Here is a 27,177-nt window from a genome sequence, read left to right as displayed (position 1 = left end):
CAGTCAACAAAGACAACCTCTGCTTTTTCAGAGTCTGTCTTTCTGGAAAGTTTTCATCCATGGCCACTCATAAATGATAAATCCCTTTTTAATCCCACCAGTGGAACTGCCTGTACAGACTCTGTCCCATTCACTCAGAGAAACAAAAACGAGGAGGACATGTCCTGACAGCTACTGTATTCTCATCTGCTGAAACATTTAACTCTTCTGGAGAACATGTTCTGACCCGATCCTTAAATGTCATTAAAATCTGCAATTCATGAACTCTAAAGAACAACCCCACTCACTCACTCACAGCTTGTTTAAGCTTTCAGAGAATAAAGTGTTGGAAGAAAGAGCTGAGAACACGAAACTGCTGAGGTTGTTAGGAAATAATGTGCTCTGGTACCGCTGCAGGGAAATTCTTTCCATTTCTTTATTAGTAGTTTACAGTCTCCAGGGAAGGAGTTCTTTCCATTTTACATTTTACCAAAGGACATGTGTTTGGTTTCTGAAGCCTGAATGAGTTCAGTCATCGTCTAACAGCCAAAGGTCGGTCCATGTGACCCATCAGAACAACTCACCAGACCCAAAACGTCATGCAGGGGCTGAGTTACTCAGAGCTTGTAAAGATGAAGTCCTGAGATCAGAAACTCTCTCTTTCCCAGAAGGAAACTCATGTCCAATCGTGTTGTTCATGAGCATCAGGAGAAGGTTCTGACAGAGTTCTCAGGTGTCTTTTAGTGTCTGGTTCTGTGGATCCTCTGTGTGGTTTTCTGGGGTTTCAGAACCACACTGGAGGCAGAACGTAAACATGAGAAGGCAGATGGAGACACATCCAAGGCATCGATGTAGTTATTTTCCATCCTTAAAGCCACCAGAGTTGTTTCCTCCTGCTGTTCCGGATCACAGATGCTTTCTTCAGAGATGCTCCTGGAAAGTTAAAAGATTCAGTTAGACTCACTTTATTTTCATCACATTCCAACAACTAAAAGGTTTAAATATCTGTCATTTTTCTTCATAGCCTCCCTAAATGCACACTTTGTTTGTCAGGGTTATCTTTTTAAGATGTCTTAATAAGGATAATTTTAAATCTCTTTGGAGAATCAACATCTCTTACACATATATAACTTTATTGATGGGATCATATCCTGACATTTGAAGTATAGTTATTAGTTTTATTGAATATATGCAGGTTTTCAATTATGAAATTTTGTTTCACTTCCAATATAAACGTTTCAACATTTTCAACTGCAGTTATTTTTTTCAATGACAATATTTCTTTTCAGTTTCATTTTAAGCTGACAGCATCTAAACAGTCATTCATTTCAGTAAAAAGTATATTAAATTTCTTGACTTGTGTGCATTTGTGTTTTATAAGATTTTATTGCAGTGGAAGATCTTTCTTCTTTTTCACGACTCTTTGTGCAAGATTATGTGAATATCACAATCCACCCAGGATGAAATCGCCTGAATTTTGAAACAGACTCTATGGTCATGCCCTAAAACTCCCAGAACGTTTGGTGCTCTACCCTGCTTTGTTCTCCATAGTGTTGAGATTTTACAATTTGGCTGCTTTCTGCCAACTGGTTTTAATCTTGTGACCTGCCTGGTCCTGGAGTTTAGAGTGTGTACCCTGAATAAACTGGCTGCAGCAGAAAGAGGTATGTTTTGGCCCCAGCTCCATTAAAGTCCATGTTGGAGAAGACTGGAGTTACTGTGGAGGTTGTTGCTGTTGGAGCATGAAGATCTCACTACTGGCATGTGGAAGAGTTTAGTGGAGAGTCCAAACATGATGACTTAGAGAAGAGTCAGACTCTCTGTAGCATTTTTCCTCTCTGGATGACGATGTGAGGCTCTCAGGTGGAAACTTGAATCAGCTTATTTTGTTTCTGGTTGTCATGGCTACCAGTGATCCTACAGTTTATTGGTGTCTGGCTGGAAGTGATGAATGATTCAAGCTCTGCTGCGTTGGGGGAAAAAAAAACGCTGCTGGATTTTACGGGATTATATTGGGAAGATGTTATGTCAGCACGTCTGGACCCAAAAGATTCTGGTACCTGATCCGGTTGCTGTCCAGTCGGAGGAGATGTAGGTTGGTCATTTCACTGATTCCGAGCGGCACGTGAATCAGCTGGTTGTGGTCCAGACACAGCTCCATCATGGAGTGATAGGCGCCAAAGAACGACTCTGGCTCGATTCCCTCCCCATCCAGCCTGTTGAAGGACAGGTAGAGGTACTCCAGGCCAGGATCCATGTGGGCAAAGATGTAGCCTGTGGAGGAAGTCCTAGTTAGATCCATGATGAAAGCGTAGATGATTGTCCTGCGGCTCCTCTCTGTTCCCCCACTGATCCCTGATCACCATCTGTCCTCAATACCTCAGGGTTTTTAATATTTGGCCCTGCTCTACCTTTTCTGCTCTTGTCAGTCTAAAGGCTCTTCCATACATCACCCAATGCCAAACAATCGATGCGTAGGTTTTGGGACATTCATATTCATGCATACCTTTCACAAAAGGCACAGACCACCTGGGGACACCACTTCCACGACATTCAGGTAACACAATGATTACTGAGAAAGTGTCAACTTTTTTGCAGAAAGCCGCCTCCGTGTACTACAGCGCTGCAATTTCTATTCAGGAGTTTTCTATGTATTTTGTGAAGAATCACTCAAAATAAATGTAATTCCTCACCGTATCTGAAGAAATGCTTTTCAAACGTATACAGGTTGCCTGTGGATGCAAAAACCAGATAGTTGAAGCAAAATTTCTGCATAAAACACGGACCTCGGATCAAACACACTGCAGAGGTAGGTCTGTGCCGTTGGACCAGTGCCTGGTGTCAAGAAGGGGAAGAGGCCGCCTCTTTGTGAATAAGATGGTGGAATTTTTGTTTGACTACGTCAGTGAAGGCCTATTATGGTGCTTCGGATGAACTATGGGAGAGCCTATGGAAAGTCACATTTTCTGGTTCTCTTATGATGGTCCAGTACAGTGGGGATTCCCACCACTGGACCTCTGGGTTGTAGACAGAGCATTCTTAAGACTTCCTTTCAACCTACCAGGTATCCTTTCAACCTTATTTCCCACAAGCACTAAGTGGACCAAAGACTTCGGTAGGTAGGACGGAACCAGGTAAAAGTCATTATGTGACAAGTCAATGGACTCCAAGTTCCTGCAGAAGTTGAAAGAAGAGAAGTTATGTTTGAATATCCTTATTGAACCAAACTTATGGCTGGTAAAGATGGTTCTGTTCTGGTCTGACCTGTGGTTGAACCAGGCCATGGGAGCAATCTTGGTCTCGTCCAATTTGTTGTGCCTCAGAGACACCACGTTGAGGTTGGTGGTCTGGTTGAAGACCGTCTCTGAGATCTCCTCGATCAGGTTGTTCTCCAGATACAGCTCCTGGAGAAGGAGAAGAAATGTTTGATGCTGTTTAAGCAGAATGTTGTTGTAGCATCATCTGTTAACGTACTGAGCTAATTATCAGATGTTACTGTTGGACCTGGTTCTGATTCATGACATGAAGAGTGTGTAATTCTGTATTTGCAGGTGTGTTCAGGATGCAGCACCAGTCTGCTGGTACTCTGCCTTCTCTGCGGTTAACCACAGGCTGTAATTAGATGGTTAGATTGGTTTCCCACAGGTGGGAGGTTAAATATTCAAGGAGAACCTTGTTTGCTTTCAGCGACCATGAAGCAACATAAAGAGCCTCGCCAACACCTCTGCTACTGTAATTTATCTTTTTAGACAACTTCTGTTTTTGTACATTTTATGAATAATTTGACTTTATTTGTTTTTACGTCATAATAAATTTAACAAAGAAATCTGAGATTTGTGAACCGCAGAAGAAGTTTAGTTTAACTTTATAGTTCCAAAACAACCGGTTGTGGATATTGCAGACTATTTCACAAACCCACAAGGTTACTGAAACCTATCTGGTTCTACTTTTGTTTAAATATAAAAAGCTTAGTTAAATGACTAACTTAACTTGGTAAATATGTCTTCATGAGTCTGCAGCAATGACTAGAAACTTATTCTGGAGGTTACCAGAGAGACAAAGCTTTCCTGAAGGATGGATGGAAAGCACTCTTAAGATGCATTAAATAGACCATAAACTCAAATTTACCAAATTGGAAAACATTTAGTCCCCCCAGTCACCTAAAAAAGATATAAGCTCCTTCCCTGAGTTCTGAATGTGTTCCTGAGTCCTCTCCCAATTAGATGAGACCAGGAGGCATCCTAATCAGATCCTTAGACATCATCAACTGATTCTTTTAATTGTGGAGAAGCATCGCCTCCTCCTGCGTAAGGGAACTCCTCAACTTTTTAAGGCTCCAAGTATTGTGCAAGCCACGCTCTGTCTGCACAGTGGAGATTTCATAGTTGAGCCAAACAGATTGCTTACATTTTTCTTGACAGATACCTTGATTTTCCTACATTGAAATAGATACTATCAAGTTGATGGGTGCCTAGTCATTTCTTCTCCCCCATGGCAGCCACCGCACACCCTGTCAGTGCGACACAGAGAATGGCAAAAATGCTGCGTGGCTTTACAACTGGTTATGTCAACTCTCTACCAATGTTGCATACAAAATACTTCGATACAAGCTCTGTTTAACGCCCAGCAGTTTGCTGTGCAACACGTAGTCGCTGCCTTGATGCAGCATGTCCAGCATACATTTGCATGGAGTCTTTCTTCTACTAGGTGTGAGAAGATCCTCCACAGCTGAGTGTGTGGGAGTCTTGAGGCAGATGCTGATGAACCCTTGATCAGTCTTTCTATGTCCTGTTTCATGATGATACAGAGGTATATAAACTCCTTCAAACTGATCACAGACCCAGAGATTCCACCCAGAAGGTCTATAAATAAGCTAGACCTCCTGCAGCCTGAATCGATGAAGATTTTTAATCAAGTCTGACTTGTTGCACTGTCTATATCACTGATAAGATAAAGATAGATCAAACATGTCCTGATCTCAGGTCAGACCTGAATCCAGTCAAGACTGGATTTCAGCTCACCCCACAGAGTTTCAAGTTCTAGTCATGATGGAAAGGATTTTATCCTTTATACCAGCAGTGACTTGGGAAGACCCTGGGGAACCGTCCGGAAATGGTTTCTTCCCAGTCTTAGGTAGGAGAGATGGGTCAGAGGTGCAAAGGCCCTCGGGTCGACGTTCCCTTCACTCAGCAGATTCCCCTCCAGCTCCAGGATCACCAGGCTGCTCAGATCTGAAACACGATGCAATAGTTTTCAGCTTAAGAGTCAGACTAATCAGGTTCAACACACCGAAATATTTATGAGGTTGGGGGTTTTAAAAATGGTGCCTTTGATTCTTGTAACAGAGTCGCTCTCATCATTCAACCAGTAGCTTCACTGTCTAGCCCATCAGTGACCGACAACTCAACTTAGCTCTCTTAGAACCCCGACCAGGTAGGTAGTATAAAAGAGTACCACTATCGAGTACCATTATCTAAAAGCCACATCGAATGGGACTGAGTAAGTAGGAGTGTATAATGTCCTCACTTGGCTAATGGCACTGAGGGCTTAATGTTAATAGTACCTTTACTCTGTTAGAGTGTGACCAATGCCAATGAGATTACTTGGTTTTGACTTCTTGTAATAGAACCAGGTGGCTTCTTTAGGCCATATTTTACTGATGTGGTTCCTGTTACTTGTCAACACTGACTGAACCAGTCAATTGAAAAGGGGAGCCCTGTACTTCAGTGAGTGAATCAAACCCTGGCCAGTCCAAATGCTTACAGTATGTCATTTTCATACTGGTTGCTGGCTGCAGGATGGTATCTCCATACCTTGGAAGCTATTTTCATCTATTGCTCTCAGTTTGTTCTCATTGATCTTCAGTTCCTGCAGTGTGGATGGGAGGTCAGACGGCACTACGTCGAGAAGATTCTCGTCCAAGTAAAGACGCCTCAACATCTTCAGGCCCTGAAACAAAAAGAATCTGTTGTCATGGAGATATTTTGTTATTGCGAAACCCAAAGAATGTCATTGTGGAGATATGTACTTATTACAGGAGTTAAAGAGTCAGTCGTCATGGAGACATTTAGTCATTACTTCCTGTTCATAGAACTGCAGTCTGCTGGGGAACTGCAGTGGTCTGGGTGTCTCATGCACTTTGAGGTTCTGCAGTGTTCTGATGGTCTTCAGTGTTCTGGGGGTCGCCAGTGGTCTGGGCCAACATGTCTTACCATGAAGACTTTGGGATCAATCCCAGCAGACGTCAGCTTGTTCTTCTTCAGGTTGATCCATTCCAGGTTGGGAATGCCGTTGAAGGCTCCTGCTGGGATGCTGCTAATGTTGTTCCCTGCAGGTTAGAACAATTTCAGTCCAACGAATACCATGAAGGTGTTCATGGTCTGGTTCTTCTGAGTATAACACATTTGGTAGCATAATGATGATATTTCCTGCTTCCATAAACTATTTTGCCCTGACCATCAGACGCCAGGCAGATCTTAACCCTGGTTGCCTCCTTGTCCCTCCCCCTGGTTGTCCCACCCCATTGGTACCACCTGATTGTCCCTCTATCTGCCCCCTGCTTGACCCCTGAACTCACCCTCCAGGCTCAGAGACTTGAGCTCCGGGACATTCAGTGGAGGGAAGTGGACCAGCTGGACGTTCTCGCAGGTCATGGAGACATCAGAGATGTCGCAGCCGGCAGGGAGGACTACAATTGTCTCCTCCTCCTCGTCCTCCTCCTTCTCCTCCTCCTCCTCCTCCTCCTCCTTTTTCTCTCCTGGTGCCACCTCCTTCAGCTCATCTGTCTTAGTGGGATGCGTTGGGACTGGAGGTGGGAGGAGTTCTTCTTCTTTTGATGGCATCTGGAAGACGTCTCCTCTCAACCACACCTCCACATCCTCCTTTGCCTCCTTCTGTTGCTCCTCTTCCTCCTTCCTTCTCTCCTCATTCATCCTGCTCTCTTCCTCCTGCCTCCTCCTCTCCTCTGCCTCTATCTTTGTCCTCCACTCCTCTTCCTCCTTCTCCACCTGCAGCCTCAGAGCCTCCTCTTCCTCCCTCCTCTTTTCCTCAACCATCTTCCTCTGCCTCTCTTCCCGCTCCTTCCTCTCCCTCCTCCTCTTCTTTCTCGCCTCGTCCTTCCTCCTCAGACGCTCCTCCTCCTCGTGATGCTCCGCTTCCTCCCGCCACACGATTCTCTGGATGTCCTCCTGGGTCAGAGGGACGATGTGGTCCTTGGGGTGGCTGGGTACTGGAGAGTCACCAGAAAGTTCTGGGCTGAGCCCGGAGTCTGTGGGGGAGGCGGGCGCCGCGGGGCAGCCAATCAGGGAGCGGGAAAGGAAAGTGAAAGAGATGGAGAGGAAGAGGAGGGATGTAAAGGACACTACAGGAGATGGCAGAGGACAGACAGGCGGAGGACGGTTGGACACAGACGAGTTGTTAGTGCTGCAGGAATACCAGACCAGCTGCTGAAGCTACAGAGCAAAGAGCTGCTGTAGACCGGTCCAACCCAAACCCACCACCAACGGGTCTGTCCCTGAGGCTGGACGTTCCTGAGGCTAGACGTTCGTATCTGTCCCTGAGGCTGGACATCCGAGTCTTTCCACAGGAAAAAATTCATGGAAAAACAATAAAATTTCTGGAATTTTTTTGGAGCATTTTGGAAAATGGAACGATTTGATTCCATTATTTCATTATTTTATTTTAGTAAAAAAGATTTTAAGCTATTTTGACAACTTCAACATTGTTTTTTGTAGTTTTAATCTGTTTTTGTTCGATTCTTTTCAACCTTAACTAAAGTTTTGTCATCAGTCTGTTGCTCTGTGCAGCATCTGGGCTGAATGTCTTTAATTCATGAAGCTAGTTCTGTCATAAAAACGCTGAACTTCCCCTTCCTGTTTGGAGCAGCTGGTCTGGAAGCAACAACCACACAAACAGTCGTCACCTTCACCAAAAATATTACGTTACTATCACCAGATCCAGATCTGGTTTAATCTGTTGTTGATATTTTAGTTCAGAAGAAGAAGAAGAAGTTGTCTTTGCAGTTTGTCTGGCAGTTTTGTCTAATCGTAAAGTTTTCCATCACCAAAACCCAAACTGTGCTGTAAGAACACAACGTTCAGGTTCTCATCGTTTTTTAAGGCGTAATTCTTATTTTGGCTTCAATTGGTTTGTTTTTCTGCCTTTTTAAGGAGAAACCAGGCAGATAAAAGTAATTTTCACTCACTGAAAGATAAACAATCTAAAAGTCCAAGAAAAACTAATAAAACCTTTGGAAAGCCTGAAGGACTCTTGATCTGAAACTTTCTAGAGGTTTTACAGCAAAGTCATGCAACTTGGAAGGAAAACATGGATGAAACCCAGGATCCAGTAATGGATCGTTTTCCCAGACTTCTTAAAGAAAGGTAAACATTTACGCCCACTCACAAAGGGAATAAAGCTGTAATCTTTTTTAGTGTCCAGCCTCTCTGACACTAAAAGGACCAACATGTACGAATGCTAAAACAGTTCACAACATGTGTGCTAGCGGGTCCAAAATGTGTTGCGCACATTTTTCAGCCATGATGGAAACAGGAAGCAGCATGCCGAGGTCTCAGAGATGAAGACTGGAGATTTAATAACATCGTGGAGTCATCTCTGCGTCTCCGGATGCTGCGCCATGGCGTCTCACATGTCGTGTTTCTACCTGGCTCCATGCAGACGGGGCAGCAGCGGCCCGCGGGCGTGGCGGGGGACGGGCAGTGCATTGTGGGACAGGTCATCTCGTCACACACCACCCGCCCTTCGCTGCACAGACACATCACACAGGGCGACGGAGACCAGACGGCCAGGTCGAACATGGTCAGCCCGTGGTACACACACTGGGTCTGCTTACCTGCAGCAACACACACACACACACACACACCGGGGTCAGTTCAACATCTGGCCGCCATGTAGAGCCACCGATAATCACTGCATAATATTTAGAGGTGCACCGACTTATCAGCACCAATTTCCTTAATTTTCTGAGAGTCAGAACTCTCTCAGCAGTTTTATGACATTTTAAAGTTAGACATTTGGTTAAATTCCCAGAAGTCCTTCAAGATGGAGGAGTTTGATCTCCCGGGTTCAGACGCAGCAGCTTCTTCACCATTTCAGTTCCGGATCCCATTTGAAGCGTTCATGGTGAGTCTGGACCCAGGAAATGTTGGAAAATATCCAAAATATACACATCAGTCTTAGATGACTTCTGCCTTTTTAGTCATATTTTTACACCAGATAATTTCTGAGTTTCTGTAATGCAAATTTCTGACTTTGTCATAGAATAAATTAGTCTTAATATCATAACTTTAACCATGGAAATTATGGCCTTTATTTATGAAAAATTATTCTTTTGTTTTCCAAAAGTACGTTTTTTTTCTTGTACATATGTGAAGTTAATCTACAAATATAACTTTTGCGGGGGAGGAAATTGACCAAAAGACTTTCTCTTTGCGTGTTTAAACACTAATATTTTCACACTAACAAACTGGTTTGGGATAATTTCCATAAATAATTAGATGGAAGCTGATTTTCATCCAAGCACATGCAGAATGCATCATTTCAGTGCTTCAAGCTGCATCAGACGCAGTTCCTACTCTCTCATTTGAGTTGCAGATTTTTCTTTGGACCCGTTTTGTGAATTGGTATAATGCTCCAACTCCGGTTTGCATGATTTTTTTCAATGTTTTCTTACATATTTGATGCAGTTGTGGCCTTTATTCATGAGCAGCTGCACAGGAAGACGGCCAGTAAAAGCCCCGGGTCGGGATCTCAACCCAGCAGGTTGTTGTCCTGCTCCAGTAATTGTGCGTCTGGTTGGTTGTCTGGCCTGTACTTGAGCATAAGCAGCAGACAAAGCAGTGATTTGTCCCGTTTGCCACCCCCCCCTCACTGAAGTAACCCAAGTCGTAGTGCTCCAGGCCAGCGACGTGACGAGGTTGCGAGGGGCCGTGAGTCAGAGGGAAAGACTTTAAAACACTGTGATCCAGCAGGAAGAGCTCCCTGGCTCTGTTTGGACTGCTTCCCGTCTGTCATCTGTCCTTCCTAATGGCATGCTCTCTGTTGGGTCTGCAGGAGCACAGGTAGTTAGAGGCTCAGCTAGTTTCTCTATTGTCTCGGGCGACTGTCCCCCTGTCATCTCTGCTGAAGCACTCATACTTTAGAGCTTTTCTTTTCTCTCTGAAATATCGTTTCTCCGCCTCTCAGACTCTTTACTGCTACCTTAATGGCAGGGATGTAAAGCAAGGCAATCCTCTGCTTCTCTCCATAATGCCTCTGTTCAGAGAGAAACTCAAATTATACTCTCTGGCTTTTCCATCAGTTAAAGTCTGGCAGAGTTTAAATCTTTCACTGTGTTGAATCCTTACTGCCCCAAACTCCCTGCTTTATTTATGTATTTCAGAAAACGTTGAGCTGAGTGGTCCCAGGGGTTAAACAGGGATTCTTTAGAGTAATTCCTGCTGAAGTGAAAAGCTCAAGGATTGAACCCTGCAGAACTCCATTTAGACTCTGAATAGCCTTTAAAATTTTATAAAGTAGTTAAAAGACTTGATTAGCCTCACAGAATCAGCTAAAAAGAGTTTGTTGTTTGTTTGATTCTAATATTTATTTATTGGCTTTGGAAGAGTTGCACTCTGCTGGGTCTGCAGGAGCACAGGTAGTTTCTTTGTTGCCTCGGCCAACTGTCCCTCTGTCATCTCCACTGAAGCACTCATTCTTTAGAGCTTTCCTTTTCTCTTCTGATTAAAGGAAGAGCCTGACAGCCTCCGTCTTTCAGGCTCTTTACTGCTGCCTTAGTGGCAGAGATGTATAGCAAGACAAATCTTCTGCTCACTGTAATGCCTAAAAAAACCTAAAATTTTACCCTCCATCAGTTCCATCAGTTTCTACCCTGACTCTTCTCTTGCTCTAATCTGAAAGTTATTTATGTTTTGGTCCGCTTGACTGGCAGAGTTTAAATCTCTCTGTGTGGATTCCTTACTGTCCAAAAACTCCTTGGAAATTGAGCTTTCTAACAAAGCTCAATTTAAAGAGTCTAAATTGACTCTTTAGAGTACAATTGCTGTTTTAATGAAGAGACTCGAGAATTGAAGCCTGTGGTACTCCTTTTAGCGTTCTGAATACCCTTTAACCTTTTATAAATTCAGAAAAACTCTGAATTATCCTCCTAGAATCAACTAAAAACTGATTTCAGTTTGTTTCATGCAATATCATGTTTTTGTTTTGGAAGAGTAGATTGGTTAAAGTCCACTGCACCATGCAGAAATCTTTTTGCGTACATTAAAAGCATTGCTTTCTTAATTTTAATAAAGTGAAGTATTAAACTTTTGATTTACTCCAGAACAAATCAGAGGTTTCTTCTGCTTTAGTCTAGTTTCTCTCTGGGTTCATGAGAAAACCTCCTCTGTTCTTTGAGGGGGTTTTTATAACCCAGTTTAATTCATGAGGGCCTAGTAAAGCTCCAGTTTCCCCTCTTTTGCTCTTTTAAAGCATCAACCATTGACCACAGAAAGAAATTAGCTTAGTTCCTCGCAGAAGATGTCTGCCGCCGTCCCTCTAACTGCTGCTGATCTGCAGGAGTCCCGTCCTCTCTGTGAGGGAAACCTTGAAGTTTTCCCTCTTCATGTTTGGATGTGATGATTCATCATTACATGAGTGAACGTGACTAAGAGGACGATTTTTCTCTGAGCCCTGTTGTTTCTCTCCGATTCCTTCAAGTCAGCTTAACAGCCGGAAAAAGGTTCTGACGGTAAAATTTACACACCCTTTCCTGGTGGTTTATAGTAATCCAACTGTCCTGTTAAATGTATTTTATGGGAAAAGTCAACATTAATTTGTTGCTTAATCGAAGTGGAAAGAACAGGAAACACACCAGAGTTATTATAGTTAACTAAAACTAACAAAAACTGAAATTGAGAAAACATTTTCGTCAACTGAAATAAATAAAAACAATAATTAATAGGGGAAAACTATAACTAACTGGAACTATATCGTGCCAGTTAGCATAAAACTTACATGTTTTTGTGTTTATGAATCTATTTTCAAACTAAAGAGACTTCATAATTCATTTCATTTGTTATTTCTGTTGTTTTGTTTATTTATTTTGGATATTTAAAATATTTTCAGATTCCAGCCGTTTTTAACCAGATTTGGACCGAACCAGATCGAACCTTCCTGGTTCGGTCCAATCAGCTGGCTGCTGTTCTCTTACCAACCTGGGATGACGCTGTAGCTGGACTGCGGTTCTGGGATGTTCCTGTAGAACGTAAGGGTTCCTGCTGGTGTGTGTGGGCCGTTCGGGCCTGGAACCAGCCGGATCTTCAGAGGTTTAGAGCGCCCCTCACTGGTCCAGATGAAACCTGCAGACCAAAGCGCAGATGACCTCAGCTTACATTAGCTCAGAGAAACACGAAAACCTGTGGAAGGGTTGCCAACCATCCCGCAAATTAAGGCAAACCAAAGTTTGACAGCAACCTGCAATTTGTATTTATAAACACTAGATGGCACTCCTCTCCTCACTGAACATAACCTAGATTTTTTTAAAAAGTGATGTCAATGTAGAAAGCGCGGCACAGCTAGGCTTATCTGTTCAGAAAGGACAATCTGCACATCAGACTCATTTGTGCATGCGATGAAGAAATACTTCAGGATTATTCTTAAAATGTACATCAAGAAAGTGTAACGTTTATTTGTATTAATTAAAATACAACTTGTAATAAGATTACATATTTTCCTAGACAATGTTATAATTCCCCTAATAATTTCTGTAATTTAGTTAAACGATTTTAATCAGAAAGTTGTGTATTGAACTCACCGGACTGTTAGCTAGGAGCTACAGTCAGTGCACCCTCTGGTGGACTCATCACAAACAAATAAAAGACCTTTATTTTTTTAAACAAATACATCTTTTTTGAGGTTAACTAAGTCTCTTACAAGACTACAGGGCGTGTTCATGGGAAACACAAATTTACTGCTCTAGTTCTCTTTAAATCACATATTATTTGTTACAATTACAATGACATATAAAAAGAAAACAATGGGAACAAAAATACTCTCCATGGAGGGATTTCTAGCACATGTACAAATTAGTTGATGGTACAGATTGTGACAGGGCTTTGTCTGCAAGTCACTGTTAATTCAAAAAGATATATATGGAGAAATCTACAAATTAAAGGAAACACTTCAACTGCATAAAGAAATAGGAACAAAATAATCAGTGTCAGTGATGAAAGCTTTTTGCAGTTTATGCCATCAGGAGTTTTCAGTTGGATATGGAGGTGAGAATGATTTATCTAAAGCTTAATGAAAAATAGGCAACATGCTTTTGAGTGAAAGCTGTAAACTGGTTGGTATTGTATTTGTTTTTAATTCTACTGAAGTTGCAATCTTGCATTAAAAACGTAATTCTGTTTTCTGAGGCCATCAACATGTAAGGGAAAAAAGATAAAAACCTTGTGCCAATTAAATCCTTCTTTTTAACAGAAACAAGATTAAACATTGTCAGAGAAATAAGGAATATTGTTTGATGATGTCATAATTTCCATATTACATCATTAACCTGGTGGAGCTGTCCCATATTCTGGTCCCCTGCAGAGAAACATTAGTGACATGTCTCACCCTGTCCGTCCCTCCATCGCTTCCCTCGCCGTCTCTCCCCATCCTGGTTCCGATGTCTCGACCCGGCCCGGGCGTCAGGCAGGATCAGAACCACCAGCAGCCACAGAGCGGCCCACACCAGCCACCGCCTCATCCCTGCAAAGCGCCACAGATTAGTGGGTCAGACGAACCTGAGCGTTGACCTGCAGCAGCGTGTCAGATGCAGCTGCGCGGAGCCGCTGCTGCCGCTCCTCATATAGCCGTGCTTCACTGCTTAATGGCCAGGTCCGGCTCCCCGAGGCTCTAATAACGGGTCTGAGGCTGCAGTCTGTCATTATTAGAGCAGGCAGATCTGCTCAGGTGATAGTTGCTCTGGTTGCTCCAGGATGAAGCAGCTCTTTGTGTCTGAATCATCCAGGCTTCTGGTTTGAGTCCAGATGTTCTGAGAAGCTGCAGCGTTCCACCTTCTGATGGAAAACAGCGAACGCTTTCTCTTCTCATTTGTCATCCACATTTAGAATGCAAAGCAGTCAGCAGTTTTACATTGCTACCACCAGGGGTCAGTACATCCCACATCCTGCACCTTTAAAGTGGCAGTATTCTGTGTTTTCCAGGCCATTTCATAGCGTATTAAAGTAACTATGCTACCTTCAGTTGTTATAAAAATGCTACATATATCAAATGACTTAAAAGAAAATTTGCTTCTTGAAATTGGGTCTCTGTCTCTTTAAAAACTCCTGCTCTTTCTGAAACTGCGCCTTCAGGAAGTCATCTCAACATTTCTCCTCTATTAACCCTTTAACAACGTTTTAACAAGCGTTGAACTGAGAAGTAGCTCATATCAAAAGCTCGGTTCCACCAGGTGTTTGCTAATTACTGCTGGCTAGTCTGAAGGAGCTGAGTAGTAGGAATAAAATTATAACATGGTGTAAAGCGCAAAGTTGGTTTTATGCAATACTGCCCCTTTAAAATGAGGTCAAACATCACTGACATCACAGCAGGATTATTCTGCTGTGATGTTAATGTTATATTATGATAACATAATGTCATAATACTGAACTGAATTGAACAGGAACTGTGGTAACACTCCTTTGTGCAGCTGTCTGTCACTGAAGGAGCTGCAGCTTCATGCCTGGAGGGCGGGACTTAAATGCTCTGCTGTGATTGGTTAATGCGCTCCTTTGGGTTTTTGGCAGGAATCTAACCCTGTAGTCGTCCTGTAACAGAAACATTTAAAGGTCACATTTCTCAAGTTTTGGATGACGTCCATTCGCCATCATGTTACTTAGCAACAACATCAAACCAGGGAGGCAGACCTGTCTCTACTGGAAGCTGAGTTTAATAGCTGCTGTTTGAAAAGGTAACATAAAGCAAACGGATTAATAGAATCGCTGCTTTGTGATTATCGCTCATCTGCAGGGTGTAATTACCAATGAGGCACAGCAGCTGATTATCTCCATGCAGTCTGGTGGTGTTTACGGGAGCAGTATTATTATGTAAACTTTTTTTTAGCTTGACATCATGTTAGAATGTTTTTCCCTCATCATAAACATACCTGTTGTTTTGATTCTTTCGTCATGTTTGAGAAATCCTTTATTCTCCATGGCAACCATTCAGCTGTGCAAAATATCTTGGCTGGAACTAGCTCCACCTTCCAGACAAAGCTCCTCCCCACGCTCAGCTCCTTCAGACTAGCCAGCAGCAATTAGCAAACACCTCATTATGAGCTAGTTAATGCAACGCTGGTAAAAATGTTGTTAAAGAGTTAAAATAGGAACTATGCTCTGATGACTTCCTGAAGGCGGAGTTTCAGAAAGAGCAGGAGTGTTTAAAGACACAGAGGCCCAATTTCAAGGCAGTAAATCAGGAAGTAAATTTTCTTTTAAGTCATATGTAATCAGCATTTTTATAACAACTGAAGGTAACATAGTTACTTGACTGTGCTATAAAATGAAACTATGTGCCTGTAAAACACATAATACTGCCCTTTTAATGTTATGTGTAAATGGCCCTACAGATATTATTTTGCTCCTTTATGCGGGTCAGCGTGATTAATAAGTTGATTAATAAGCAGAAATCTATTTTCCAAACTTTCGAGTTAATTTAAAGGAGTGGATTGTTGGATTTTTCCCATGATGAAGACCAGAAAGCTCAGCAGCAGATCTGGATGTTTTTAAAGTTAGATCAAATGGTCTCCTTGGTTACAGTCAGCCGTGTCTCTGGCTGTTTACTCCTTATTGCTTCATGCAGGTATTCTGCAGCTTGCATGAAACTTCCTTGAAGTTTTGCTGCGGACCCCGACCCGCCCCCTGCAGCAGCTTGAACACAGACCGCCTCCCCCCTCTGTCCTGACCAATAGGAATCCAGGAATAAATGGGAGACAAAGAGAGAAAATCAGTGCAACACGGGGGAGAAAACAAGAGGGGATGGAAAATATTCAGCTCACTTCCTGGATGAACAGGCTCAGATGGAGAAATGTTTCTGCTCCAGTTTGGTTCTCCCAGAGTTTCTGCTCAGATGGACCCAGAAGAACTTCAGCATCTGCTCACGTGCAGTCCAACAGAAAAACTCTTGCTGGTTACCACAGCCTTTATTTCACCAGCAAACGTCCCTGTGAGAGGCGAAATATTTCAACGTGTTCTGGTCAAAATGCTTCTAGAACAGCAGAACCAAGCAAAACTGTAGACAACAAATTGGTAAATCAGTTACAGGCAGAAGAATCAGCTGGGTGGAAATGAAACAAATGTAATTTGTCTCCATAGGAGCAGACTAAGTTGTTGAAGCAGCAAATTTTATTAATTATTCTAAATATTTTGCATCAGTTATCAACTTAAACTGGGAATTTTAAAGGTTCTGGTTCTGATCTGAGTCCACATTTAGTCCCAGGAACTGAAGCAGACCTTTTAGACCCAGTTCTGGTTCAGCGGTCCATCAGAGCCGCAGGGTTCCAACAGCTAAAAGCAAACATCTCACAATGTGAACTGAAAGTATTTTTCCAGCAGGATTTCATTTGGACTGGTGGACATTTAATCTGCTACAGCTGATTCTTAATGAGTTCATATGATGACATTTTGGTCTCTGCTAGAGAAACAAAACCAGAGGGAAAATCAGATGACAAGATTCTGGAAGAATAAGTAGAATCTGGAATATAAACGGACCCAAAAATGTGCTTCCCACAAATTCTTCAAATCACAATTTAGGAGTAAAAAAAACCACTAAACATATTTTTTGATGTATTCGCATCAAAAAATATCTAGGTCACCTAAACTCATTCAGAATTCGACTGGGAATTTAGGGTTCATTCACTCCATGTTTAGTTTGCTTTAATCGAACTCTAGTTTGTTTGGGAAGGTGAGAATTTGTAATCAAACTCAAAAAAAAAACTCTGGATTGCCTAAAAACCTCGGGCTCGTTTTGGTTGAGACCACTCCAAAAGCAGGAAGTGGACCAAAGTGCGGCCCAGGGGCTACTTGTGGCCCTTGGTATTGATTTTGTGCGGCCTCCAACTGCAATTAAAAATAATGCAAATTTCTTGGTTGATGCAGATGGAGACATTTTATTTGTGTCAGGCTAAAACTAATACCGATCAGCTTTTATTCTTTATTAAACTTGGCTAAATATAGCAAGCGTTTTGAAAGAAATAAATTCAGAATGAATAACCTTCATTTTGAACAAAAAAAAAATCATTATTGCTTCAACATTTTTGCTCCCATGACAAAAAGTCTCTAATCTCTCAGCTAGACGCAGCAGCTCTGCTCACGTTTTGCTCGTGACTTTGTGTTGTTTTGGTCGGAAACAAGGTGTAGTTAATACATCCTGAACTAATTACAGTCACTGTTGCTCTCATAGCCTCACCTCTTCCTGCTGAAAACAACAGTTCATCCTCTCTGCTCTGGCTAAGAGGTCTTGACCCAGCAGTCCTCCAGAGTTTCTGAAGATTTTTCTATAAACTTTTGCTGCTTTTTTATTCACTTTCAGTCCAGAAGTCAGATTAGTTTCACAGGAAATGTAAACTTTCGACATAAAAAGCCTCCCAAGCTGAATGGACGGGAGCAGATTCGTGCCTCACATTTGTTTTAAATCAGAGTGTTTAGTTTCTGGTCCCAGCTCAGTTTGTTTTCTCAGATCTGTGAAGATATTCAAGCGTTTTAATTTGAGGCTCCTGCAGAGCCTTGGTGTCATGCTGCTGGAATGTAAACAAATGCAGTAAACGCTGCTAATTACAAGCTGTTAACAACCGAAAATAAATCTCCTGTAATTCCCAAACATGTCAGGATGCTCTGCCGTGACTCAGACGGCAGAGAGACAGACGACGGGGACGGAGGGACAGGGGGAGGAGCCAAGGACAGACAGACATGGAGTCAACTTTACCGTCAGGTTGAAGCCGACTTCTGTCCTCCTCCGGTCGTCCTCGGCGCTCTGAGAGGTGTGTGTCGCCGTGCGATGACACCCTGAGAGTGTGTGTCTGTTTCAGACCCGAGACTTTGAGCGGAGCTGCGAGGAAGAGGAGGCAGAGGAGGAGGGAGAAAGCGGGTCCAACATGTGTCTTCCTGCCTGGGAGAGGACGCTGCCAACCTGCTGCAGGAATCTGAGCAGAGCAGGCGGTGAACGGGAGGAGAGGTCATGTCGGGGTCAGAGTCCTGCAGATCCGGGAAACTGACTAAATTCAGCAGAGAAAACATCTGCAGAGGCGATGGAAGGAATTATTTTAATTGAACTCACCTGCTTGTGTTTGGAATCACGTCTGGGTGTCCATGGAGACGTTATTAAATAAATTAAAAACCGTTTTCCTTCAAGTTTGAAGAATCCCAGAAATCCTCCAGAATGAAATGATCCGAATCAGATAATGACTAGAGTTCAGTAGTAACTAGTTACATTTACTTAGTTTTTATTTTAAAAAATGCACTTTTAGAAGTATTTTTACTACTACTTTTTCATTACGAAGTATTGCTACTCTTACTTGAGTAAAATTTCTGGATGAAAAACAAACAGGTTTTAACCAAACATCCACCAGACAGAAACATTATTGAAAGAAATTGATTTGTAAAAATTTTCTATTGCCTGATTTTTTTTTTATTGTCACATATATGAATCATTGTCACATTTGTCCTTAAAATAAAAAAAATCCACTTTGCTTTACATTTTGGTCCATCTAATTGTGTCATTTTAAAATATTAAATAATAATTTGATCAGTTACTTGAGGAGACTTTATACCAAATTCCTTTGTACTCTTACTGGAGAAATATCTTGGACGGCTACTTTTTACTTTTACTTCAGTAAATATATGTTGAAGTAGTGCTACTTTTCAACAATTTTGGGGTACTTTGATGATAACAGAGGTGATGGTACGGACTCATTTCATCAGTGTGAGGCGCCCCCTTCGGGCTGCTTCGGTGTATCGACTGAATATTCACAGAATAAGATGATTTAAAGCTGCTGCTGATTAAACCGTCAGTTTGATGGAATCCCTGGAGACGCTGGAGAGCCTTAATCCTGATTGGTCCTCCAGACATCTGGATACAGGCGCCCCCTACAGGCAGCAGCTGGAACAACAAAACCTGAGCATCATTGTTCAATAATTGTTTCAATGTTTGTTCGTCATGTTCCATATATGCATAAACTCAATAAATATATTGTAAAAAAATAAAATAATATATTTACTGTTTTTCAGCTGATGTTGCATTCAAATTATTAAAGTAGTGTAGTTTCTAAATCCATTTTTGTACTCCTGTAAGGTTAAGATCAGTAGCCATAACAACACTGGTATAGTTAGCTATAGTTTTTCCCCATTAATTACTGTTTTTATTTATTTCAGTTAACCAAAATGTTTTCTCAGCTTCATTTTTCGTTACTTACTCTCAGTTGACTATAATAACTTTTGTTCCGACCTGTTCTGTCTTCTGCAGGAGAAGTTTCCCTCCATCGTGTCTCTTCCCAAAGGCTGCGGCTCAGAGGTCATGACCTTGAATCATCCTGAGCTTCCAGGGTAGGAATCCTCTCATCCTGGCAGAAAACTTCCAGAACCAGAGCCGATCCGCCTCTGAACTCGTCTCTGTTTCTGTTTGCAGCTGCGGCTTCTTCATTCACTGGTGCCTGGATGTTTCCACAGGGGGCGCCGTCACTCCCAAGATCCAGCTGCTGTCAAAGATCCCAGAGAAAGGTGAGAACAGGATAGGACATCTACCTGAAGCGCAGGTGTCATCCTCAGCCCCAGGGCCGGCCCAAGCCTCCCTGGGGCCCTCAGTGAAATGTGGTTCTGGGGCCCTCTAGTTCTGCTAACAATGTGGACCGGCTGCTGTCAGCAGCCCGATCATTAGATCATTCACACACCTCCTATAAACGTATTGCATCTCTGGCAGTGCTGTTTACATTATATACATGTATAATATAGGATACATTTATTGGCCAACTGATTTATCGACCAGTTGATTTCTGGGCACCGATTTCCTTAATTTTGGGGGATCGTGATCTGCTGATACTTACATGTGAAGCTGATCTTATCCCATATTCTTATCTTCGTCAGCAAAGGTTTATAAATCAGCCTCTGTCCTCTTCTGCTCCGCAGTGAGAGGTTTGACTGACAGACGACCCACCAGGTCACGTCTGAACGTTTGCAGTTAACAATATTCACCCCACTGTTACCAACTCACCGACTTTTTTGCTATATTTAGCGACATTTTAGACAAAAAAAAATTCATACCAGCCAAAATCAAAATCGGCAGATCTGGCTTTTTAAATATCGATAACCGGGGATCGGTCAGGAAACTGCAATCGGTGCAGCTCTACACACATATTCATGACATTCTTTGATTAAATTAATTTCTCTTAAGCGTTACTCCAATACCTAAACATTTTATTTGTACCAGGTGAGTCTTGCTCCCCTGGAATGTGGACCGGTACCAGATTGATTCTGAGCCTTCAAATGATTTTAAGAGAAGTTTCACATAACTTAGAAGTTGATGTAAAAATAATGTTTGTTTTAGCCACAAAATGATTATTATGCTCAGCAGCAAACAACATGTCCCCAACTACAGTATAGAGCAGCTCATCCATGTAGCAGCCATGTAGCCTGACGTAAAAACATGTTTCTAGACAATGTCAAACATGGAGAAGTTTTATTTATTGTAATCAAACATTATCAAACAGCGTTTTGAAGCCAAAATACCTCAGACATACAGAGCCAACCAGGAGAATCAACTCATTTAAAGTTTAATCTCAGTTTCACACAAACACAAAACGCATAAACGCATAAATGTTTGGCTGTTGAACTGGACCGGTCCAGGTCGCTATCAGGCTAATTTTTTATTAGCAGCTTTACAAATCTTTTACATTACATTACATTACTAAGACACATTAAAACAAACCTTTATCTTGGCTTTTTTCTATTCTTCCCCTTTCTTTTCTCCCTCCCTGAAGGATAAGTCCTTTTTTGAGACTTTGTTTTTCTTTTCTTCTGACCGGAGCTTTGGGCCTTTGGATGCTCTGCACGCGAAGCGTGCGGTACCTACCGCGGCCACCAGGGGGCCCCAAGAGCAATTTATTTGTTTTTCTACATATATTATCAAATATATATTATTGTAAAAAAAAAAAAATCACTGCATAGTGAAATTGTGTGTTTTTGATATTGTAATGACAGAAATTATTACTAAAAAAAATAAAAATAAATAAAAATCAGCTCCACTGAAGGGGCCCCTTAGTGGCCCTGGGGCCCTAAGTGGTTTCTTAGTTTGCTTATGCCTTGGGCCGGCTCTGCTCAGCCCTGAGTTTTGACTGCAGGCTCCTCTTTCTGCTAACATCATGGTTTGTTTTGTTTCTGCCCAGTTTCAATTTTAAATTAAAGGCTCAAGATAAATAATCAAAGAGATTAGTTCTTTTTTTTTTTTTTTTTTTTTTTTATTAGGTTTTAACATCAAAATACAAAATGTACAAAAATATATGAACAAGATATGTAAACTTTTTTTCTATAACAGAACCGAACATAAGTCGTACAGAACACATGGATAAGCCTTCCCAAATAAAATCCAGAGGAATAAGAAAAGAAAACAAGAAAAAACAAAAAGTAGATATGTTAGAAGAAGAAATAAAAAAGACATTAGTCTTGTGTGCAAAGTACAATGATATAAATATAGGTCTTAATAGTGAAAGAAAGAAAAAAAAAATTAATAAAAAAAAAGGGGGGGGGGAGGATTTAAGAAAAAGGTACATCAATGGGTATTAATGACAAAATAAATAATTTGATAAATAATATGATAATGTAAATAAAAAGGTCAGGCAAAAGCAAAATTTAGTTGGGCACCATACGGGACGGCAATGTCTGAACAAAATCAAAAAACGGCTGCCAAATCTTTAAAAATTTAGTTGTGGAACCTCGTAGGGTAAATTTAATCTTATCAAGTTTACTAAAGTGTAAAGCATCTTTAATCCAGATTTCAAATGAGGGAGGTAAAGCTGATTTCCAGCACAGCAATATTCTACGCCTCGCCAACAAAGTGAGAAATGAAACCAGATCAGCCTCAAGTCTTGACAAAGAAACCGTCTCAGAAAGTACACCAAACAATGCAGTTAGTGGATCAGGCTGGATGGACATATGAGCAACTTCAGACAAGGCTGCAAAAATGTTTGTCCAATATTGCTTTAGTGATGGGCATGACCAAAACATATGGATCAGTGAGGCAGGTGTTTGATGGCAACGATCGCATTCCGGACTAACGTTTAAGAGATTAGTTCTAAACGTGAAATCATTCTGTGACTTACAGATATAATTTTACAGAAATGAGGTCAACGTCATGAATATTTTTGCTGATGAAGCTGCTTCCTTCTGGAGTTCCTAGTTCTTGATTATATTTGACCCAGTGTGTGGGAGGAGGGAACGTTGTGAGACACCTTAGAACCATGAATCCTGTCATTGGCTTTCTGTAAAACATTGTTTATCGTATTTTATGCTTTTATTGTTATGTCGTAGCACTTTGACATTATTATTGTTATTATTTCCCTGAGGCTTGTTTTGTATTTAACCAGTAATTAGAAAATTCCTTTATGGACCAAAAAATGGAAGTTTTTAGTTTTGATACATTGAAAATCTGATTTGTTGGTGCGTTTCTAAACACAACAGGAAAGAAAACAGTTTCTAGAATCTAGATGCTAATTGTTGTTTATTTGTGTGCAGCTCTGCAGATGTTCCCCGGTCAGCCAGCAGGAGGCGGCGCTGCAGAGGCCTTTCAGAGCCTGCTGAGGATTCTGGGACCTGAAGCCGCCATGGAGTCCATCATCAGAGCCGTTAGCCTCTCAGAGAGAGACGAACTCAGCGATTAGCAGCTCCAGAGGTTCTGCTGGACCTCCGCTGGTCCTGAATCAGAACTTTATTTCACTGGATGAGACAAACGCACAGAAAGCAGACAAACCAGCAGAACTCCAACTCTGCAAAAATAAAATAAAGAATTGTGGTAGAAAACACAAGACAGCTGTTTGGGTCCTCAAAAAGTTTCTTTTGCTTTGATTTCCACACCGAGGTTTGGTGTGGGGTCATAGGTCACAGAGCTGATGACCTATGACCCCAGCGAATGGTGAGGATCATGGGAAATGACCACGGTTTCAATCCTAATTTTCAGGATCTGAATTAAAATTTAGATCCTGATTCAAAATTAGTTAAAAAAGTTCTAAGGAACCAGCAGATTTATAATTTGCAGCTCGTTTTCTCTCTGCAAGGACCTGAAATTTGCCAACTTCTTCCAAATGTTGAGGACTGTTTGCGCCAGCGTTATACTAGATCAAGATTTTTCATTTTAGCTATTTTATTGTGACTTTTTGTTTGTATATAGTTAGTTTTAATTTGTTCAGAGTGTTTGCTAGTTTTTACTAGTTATTAGATATAGCCTAGTTTCAGATTACTTTCTATTAGTTATAGTAGTAGTTTTAGTTTTTTCTTACTGATTCTGAATAAGTCTGAGGCGGACTCCCATTCTGGGATGGATTATAGGAGACCAACTGTGGAATGGTGATGCGTTCAATGCCTCCAGAGCAAGCGAATAATAAAAAGATTTGATTTTATTGTGTGTTAAATCCTCCACTTATCTAGTTATATTAGGTTTAATGGATTTAGAAAAAGTCTCTCTGCTCGGTACTCTGTTAGCATTAGGATTGTTAGTATAGCAACACTTAGCTGACTGTCACCTAGCAACAACGGTGAGCAGTTTAAAAAAGTAAGCTGCCTGAACCAAAACTCAGAGCTGCTCAGTGAGAGTTGAATGAACAGATGGATTTATGAGAGAGAGACGTGGAGACAGCAGAGGAGAAGCCATTGAAGCTTTCAGATATAACCACAGCAGGTTACAAAGTGGAGGAATAATAACACGTTATTGAGACATTTAAAATGTTGTTTTTTTATGTAAATCACTATAAAAACATTAATTTGTTATGTAAAGGCAGTTAGAATAAATTAATTGTTAGGACAGTGGCTGTAAATGATAGACATGCACCTGCACGTTACTATGCATTGAGTCGTGTCCACAAAACTATTGTTATTTGAACTTTCAGAAATTACAACAGCAGTGGTGCCGCTCAGGGTGGCAGAACGTTTTAATACCTCTGCACTTTCATTTTTTCTTTTTTTCCAAACTTTATTCCTGCCTTTTTGGAGAAAAATTGCGTTTTTGGGCAAATGTTCCTTTTTTTTTTTGGATACTGTGAAGTATCCAAAAAAGGTTTCTTGCAGTATTTTTCACATTTCTTCTATTTTGTTATGATGCATAACCACAGCAGCAGTGTGGCTTACAACAGGGAGCAGGTGATTACGATTTTAAAAGCAGAAATAACAAAACAGATGAAGCCAGAAATCCCAGAGGAGTTGAAAAGGAGGTGGATGCAGGACAGGAGCAAAGAGGAGAGAGAAGGCGGAAATTCAAACCATCTCTGCCGTCCCATCATAATGGGCAACATGACATCATTGCACATTAAGTAAGCAGTTTAGTTCTAAATTTTAATTCAAGTTTAAACATAAATTTTAAAAAATCCACAAGGGAGAATGATATTTAAGAGTATTAAAAATACGCTTGATAAAAGGGAAGAGACTTCAACCTGAATAAAATCAGCAAAACTACAGAGTTTGTTTCCTGTAATGTTTCTGGAATAACATTGTTTTCCACCAATTATATTCCTTCACTATATTTCATCTATTTTCAAGATGTTCTTTGGCCTCAGGCTTGTTCTTCTGCTGTCTTTGTTGGGACGGTGATGTCATTGGTCACATTGTCCTGTGTTTTATTTTGGACAGACGAGCTTTTCTGATTCACAACACAAAAAATATTGAAAGTGAATAGTTTTGAGATTCCCTATTGTGTTCAGTGGGTCATTGAAGTAACTCACCGTAATTTCAGATTTTTATTTGGTAATACCATTAGCACCAGTATGTTCCCAACATTCAGGTGATCAGTGAGAACCGATCATGTTTTTCTTTGCTGAGGAAAACAGGCAGGAGCTCTAACACCACCTAGTGTATATCTGCACATTCCTAAACTACATATACATTGAGGTGAAATATTTTTGCAAATAACCAGCAAATTTTGCATCAACAAACTGTTTTCTGTAAAACCAGAAACACAGCAGGTCACTTACAATATGTCGGTTCTTTATTCTTGAGCAGAAACCAGCAGCTTTCAATAGATGGCAGCTTCCATCCCATCTAAATTACAGACAGTTCTGGGTTTCAGGATCAGAAACATGTAAACTCAGGTTTTCGACAAAAAGCTTCAGCTGGGTTTGAAATAAAAATAATTTTAAAAATTATTATGCGCTCCAACTGCTGCCTTTATTCTGCATCCGTCACCAACAGCTGAAATAAAACTGACTATCCATCGATCTAACGTACAAGTTTATCCTGATAGACTGAAACCATGAAGATTAACAAGACAAACACATAACTCGTATATATTTATATATTTATTTGAGTTTATTGGACTCTAAATGTCAGATATTGTGGTTTATTCTCAGACAAACGTCATGACTCAGTTTTACATCTGAAAACTCCACAGCAGAAACTCGGCTAAAATCTCCTGGAAGAAGAACAGCCTCTTTACATGTTCATGGATCTGCAGGAGCTCTGCGTGTCCCACTGCGTGTTTTCATGTTCACTGAGGCTTTTATTTCCTCCACAGCATGAAAGAGATCAGAACAAACACATGTTCACGTAGAAAACATTGTTTAGATCAATATGAAGTTTATGAAACTGGTTCTAGCTTCTGCAGTTAAAGTTGTGGATAAAAACTGTTTATTAAGGTTAATGAGGTTTGGATTTGTCGTTTCAAAAAATGTTCATGAGAAAAGCAAAGACTACTTAGCTTATTATGAAATGTTTAATAAAATCCAACAGTTTATAAGTTAGAAAGTCCAATAGTTTGGTCCTGATTCCGATGGAAAGGGAGGAAATCCTGCGTTTATTTTCAGAACGGGAACAAAAACAGTTTCTAAAGTGTTTGTTAGAAAGAGGAAAACTTTCTGACTGAATCTCTAACAGACATTTATCATCAATCTCATTTATTCAAAAGTCATGTTCTCTCTCATTGGAACTTGATTCAGCCAACAGGAAGAGGTTTTAATTGGATTTTCAAAAATAAAAGTTTTGTATTAAGATTTTTTGTTTTTAGGAAACTGTCTAGTTTTTTTTTTCCAGCAGGTTTTCCACAGAAATCAGCAGCAGTGATGGAAACAATATGTGAGTGAGGAGATTTCTAGGAAAATGGAAACAAAAATCTACATTTGGTTCTAGAAAAAAGATCAGATTAGCTTCTTTAAGGAACGGCTGGAGAAAAACACTGAAGACAAGTCAGACCTGATGCATCAAATCCCTTTTTAACATCTGAAGGCTGGATAATTCTGTGGAGCAGCTGACGTTGCAGTACTTCCTGTCTCCATGCAGGATCTGTTGTCCTTCAAAAGTCTGAGTCGTCTGGCGGACTAAAGAGGGACTTCAGGCGGGTTGTTCCTCCTGACCCGAGCCTTCCGGTTCTCCTGTTTCAGCTTCAGAAGTTTCTGCTGCTTGCGTTTCTCCCGGTACCACAGTTTCTCGCAGTACTCGTCCACGCTTCGCACCATCTGCAGGTCTTTGTAGCTCCTCAGAGGAGGCGGCCATGAGTTCCTGTGCAGCGGCAGAGGAGCGGCCTCAGACTGACCCAGAAACCCGGCCGGGCCGGTCCTCACCAGGCTCAGGAGGTCCGGCGGGTTGGGACTGAGGTTCTGCAGGTAGCGGGCCGGATGCAGGCTGCGGTTGGCGATGATGTGAACTCGGTACCGGCCCAGGACCTGGCTGTAGGAGTGGTCCTGACTGGTGCAGGTGTATAGGCCGGCGTCAGTCAGCTCCAGGCGTTGAACCAGCAACCCTCGCTTCATGCTCAGGAAGTGGCCATCATCACTGAGAGGGAGCTGAGAGGACCAGACCAGAGGAAGATGTTAGAGTTCAGCTCATTTCGTCTTTATTACAAACTTTAGGTGAGCTGGACACGTGTCTCTCAAAGAAGACAGAGGTGTTGAAGGACTGGCAAACCTATTTGATTCAATAATGCACTGCCTTCACCCACTCCGGTTTCTAGGAAGAGGAGTTATTTCAGGGAGGG

The 27,177-nt window shown here is 41.4% G+C and overlaps 3 protein-coding genes across 3 annotated transcripts in view; 1 reads left to right on the top strand and 2 right to left on the bottom strand.

The window, feature by feature from the left end:
• The window catches only part of cenpp (centromere protein P), a 93,537-nt gene extending 67,500 nt beyond the window's left edge, over positions 1–26,037 (top strand). Inside the window, exons 7-9 of the mRNA XM_014471925.2 lie at positions 19,480–19,559; positions 19,642–19,733; positions 22,740–26,037. Coding sequence (XP_014327411.1) covers positions 19,480–19,559; positions 19,642–19,733; positions 22,740–22,885 — 318 coding nt within the window. The 3' untranslated portion in view covers positions 22,886–26,037. The remainder of the gene's footprint in view (positions 1–19,479; positions 19,560–19,641; positions 19,734–22,739) is intronic.
• On the bottom strand, positions 394–18,325 carry ecm2 (extracellular matrix protein 2). Its single transcript, XM_005807569.3, has 13 exons — positions 17,944–18,325; positions 16,019–16,183; positions 13,594–13,728; positions 12,192–12,335; positions 8,642–8,830; positions 6,557–7,246; positions 6,192–6,307; positions 5,793–5,928; positions 5,053–5,210; positions 3,244–3,383; positions 3,041–3,153; positions 2,040–2,253; positions 394–912 (listed from the first exon to the last, which is right to left on the bottom strand). The coding sequence occupies exons 3-13, from the start codon at positions 13,724–13,726 to the stop codon at positions 720–722; spliced, it is 2,226 nt and encodes a 741-aa protein (XP_005807626.2). The 5' UTR covers positions 13,727–13,728; positions 16,019–16,183; positions 17,944–18,325; the 3' UTR covers positions 394–719.
• The window catches only part of LOC102233681 (semaphorin-3D-like), a 52,289-nt gene continuing 50,601 nt past the window's right edge, over positions 25,490–27,177 (bottom strand). The window contains exon 18 of the mRNA XM_023325159.1: positions 25,490–26,986. Coding sequence (XP_023180927.1) covers positions 26,522–26,986 — 465 coding nt within the window. The 3' untranslated portion in view covers positions 25,490–26,521. The remainder of the gene's footprint in view (positions 26,987–27,177) is intronic.

The sequence above is a fragment of the Xiphophorus maculatus genome, chromosome 20, assembly GCF_002775205.1.
Source record: "Xiphophorus maculatus strain JP 163 A chromosome 20, X_maculatus-5.0-male, whole genome shotgun sequence".
Lineage (NCBI taxonomy): Eukaryota > Metazoa > Chordata > Actinopteri > Cyprinodontiformes > Poeciliidae > Xiphophorus > Xiphophorus maculatus.
This window is presented reverse-complemented; position numbering and strand designations above follow the sequence as displayed.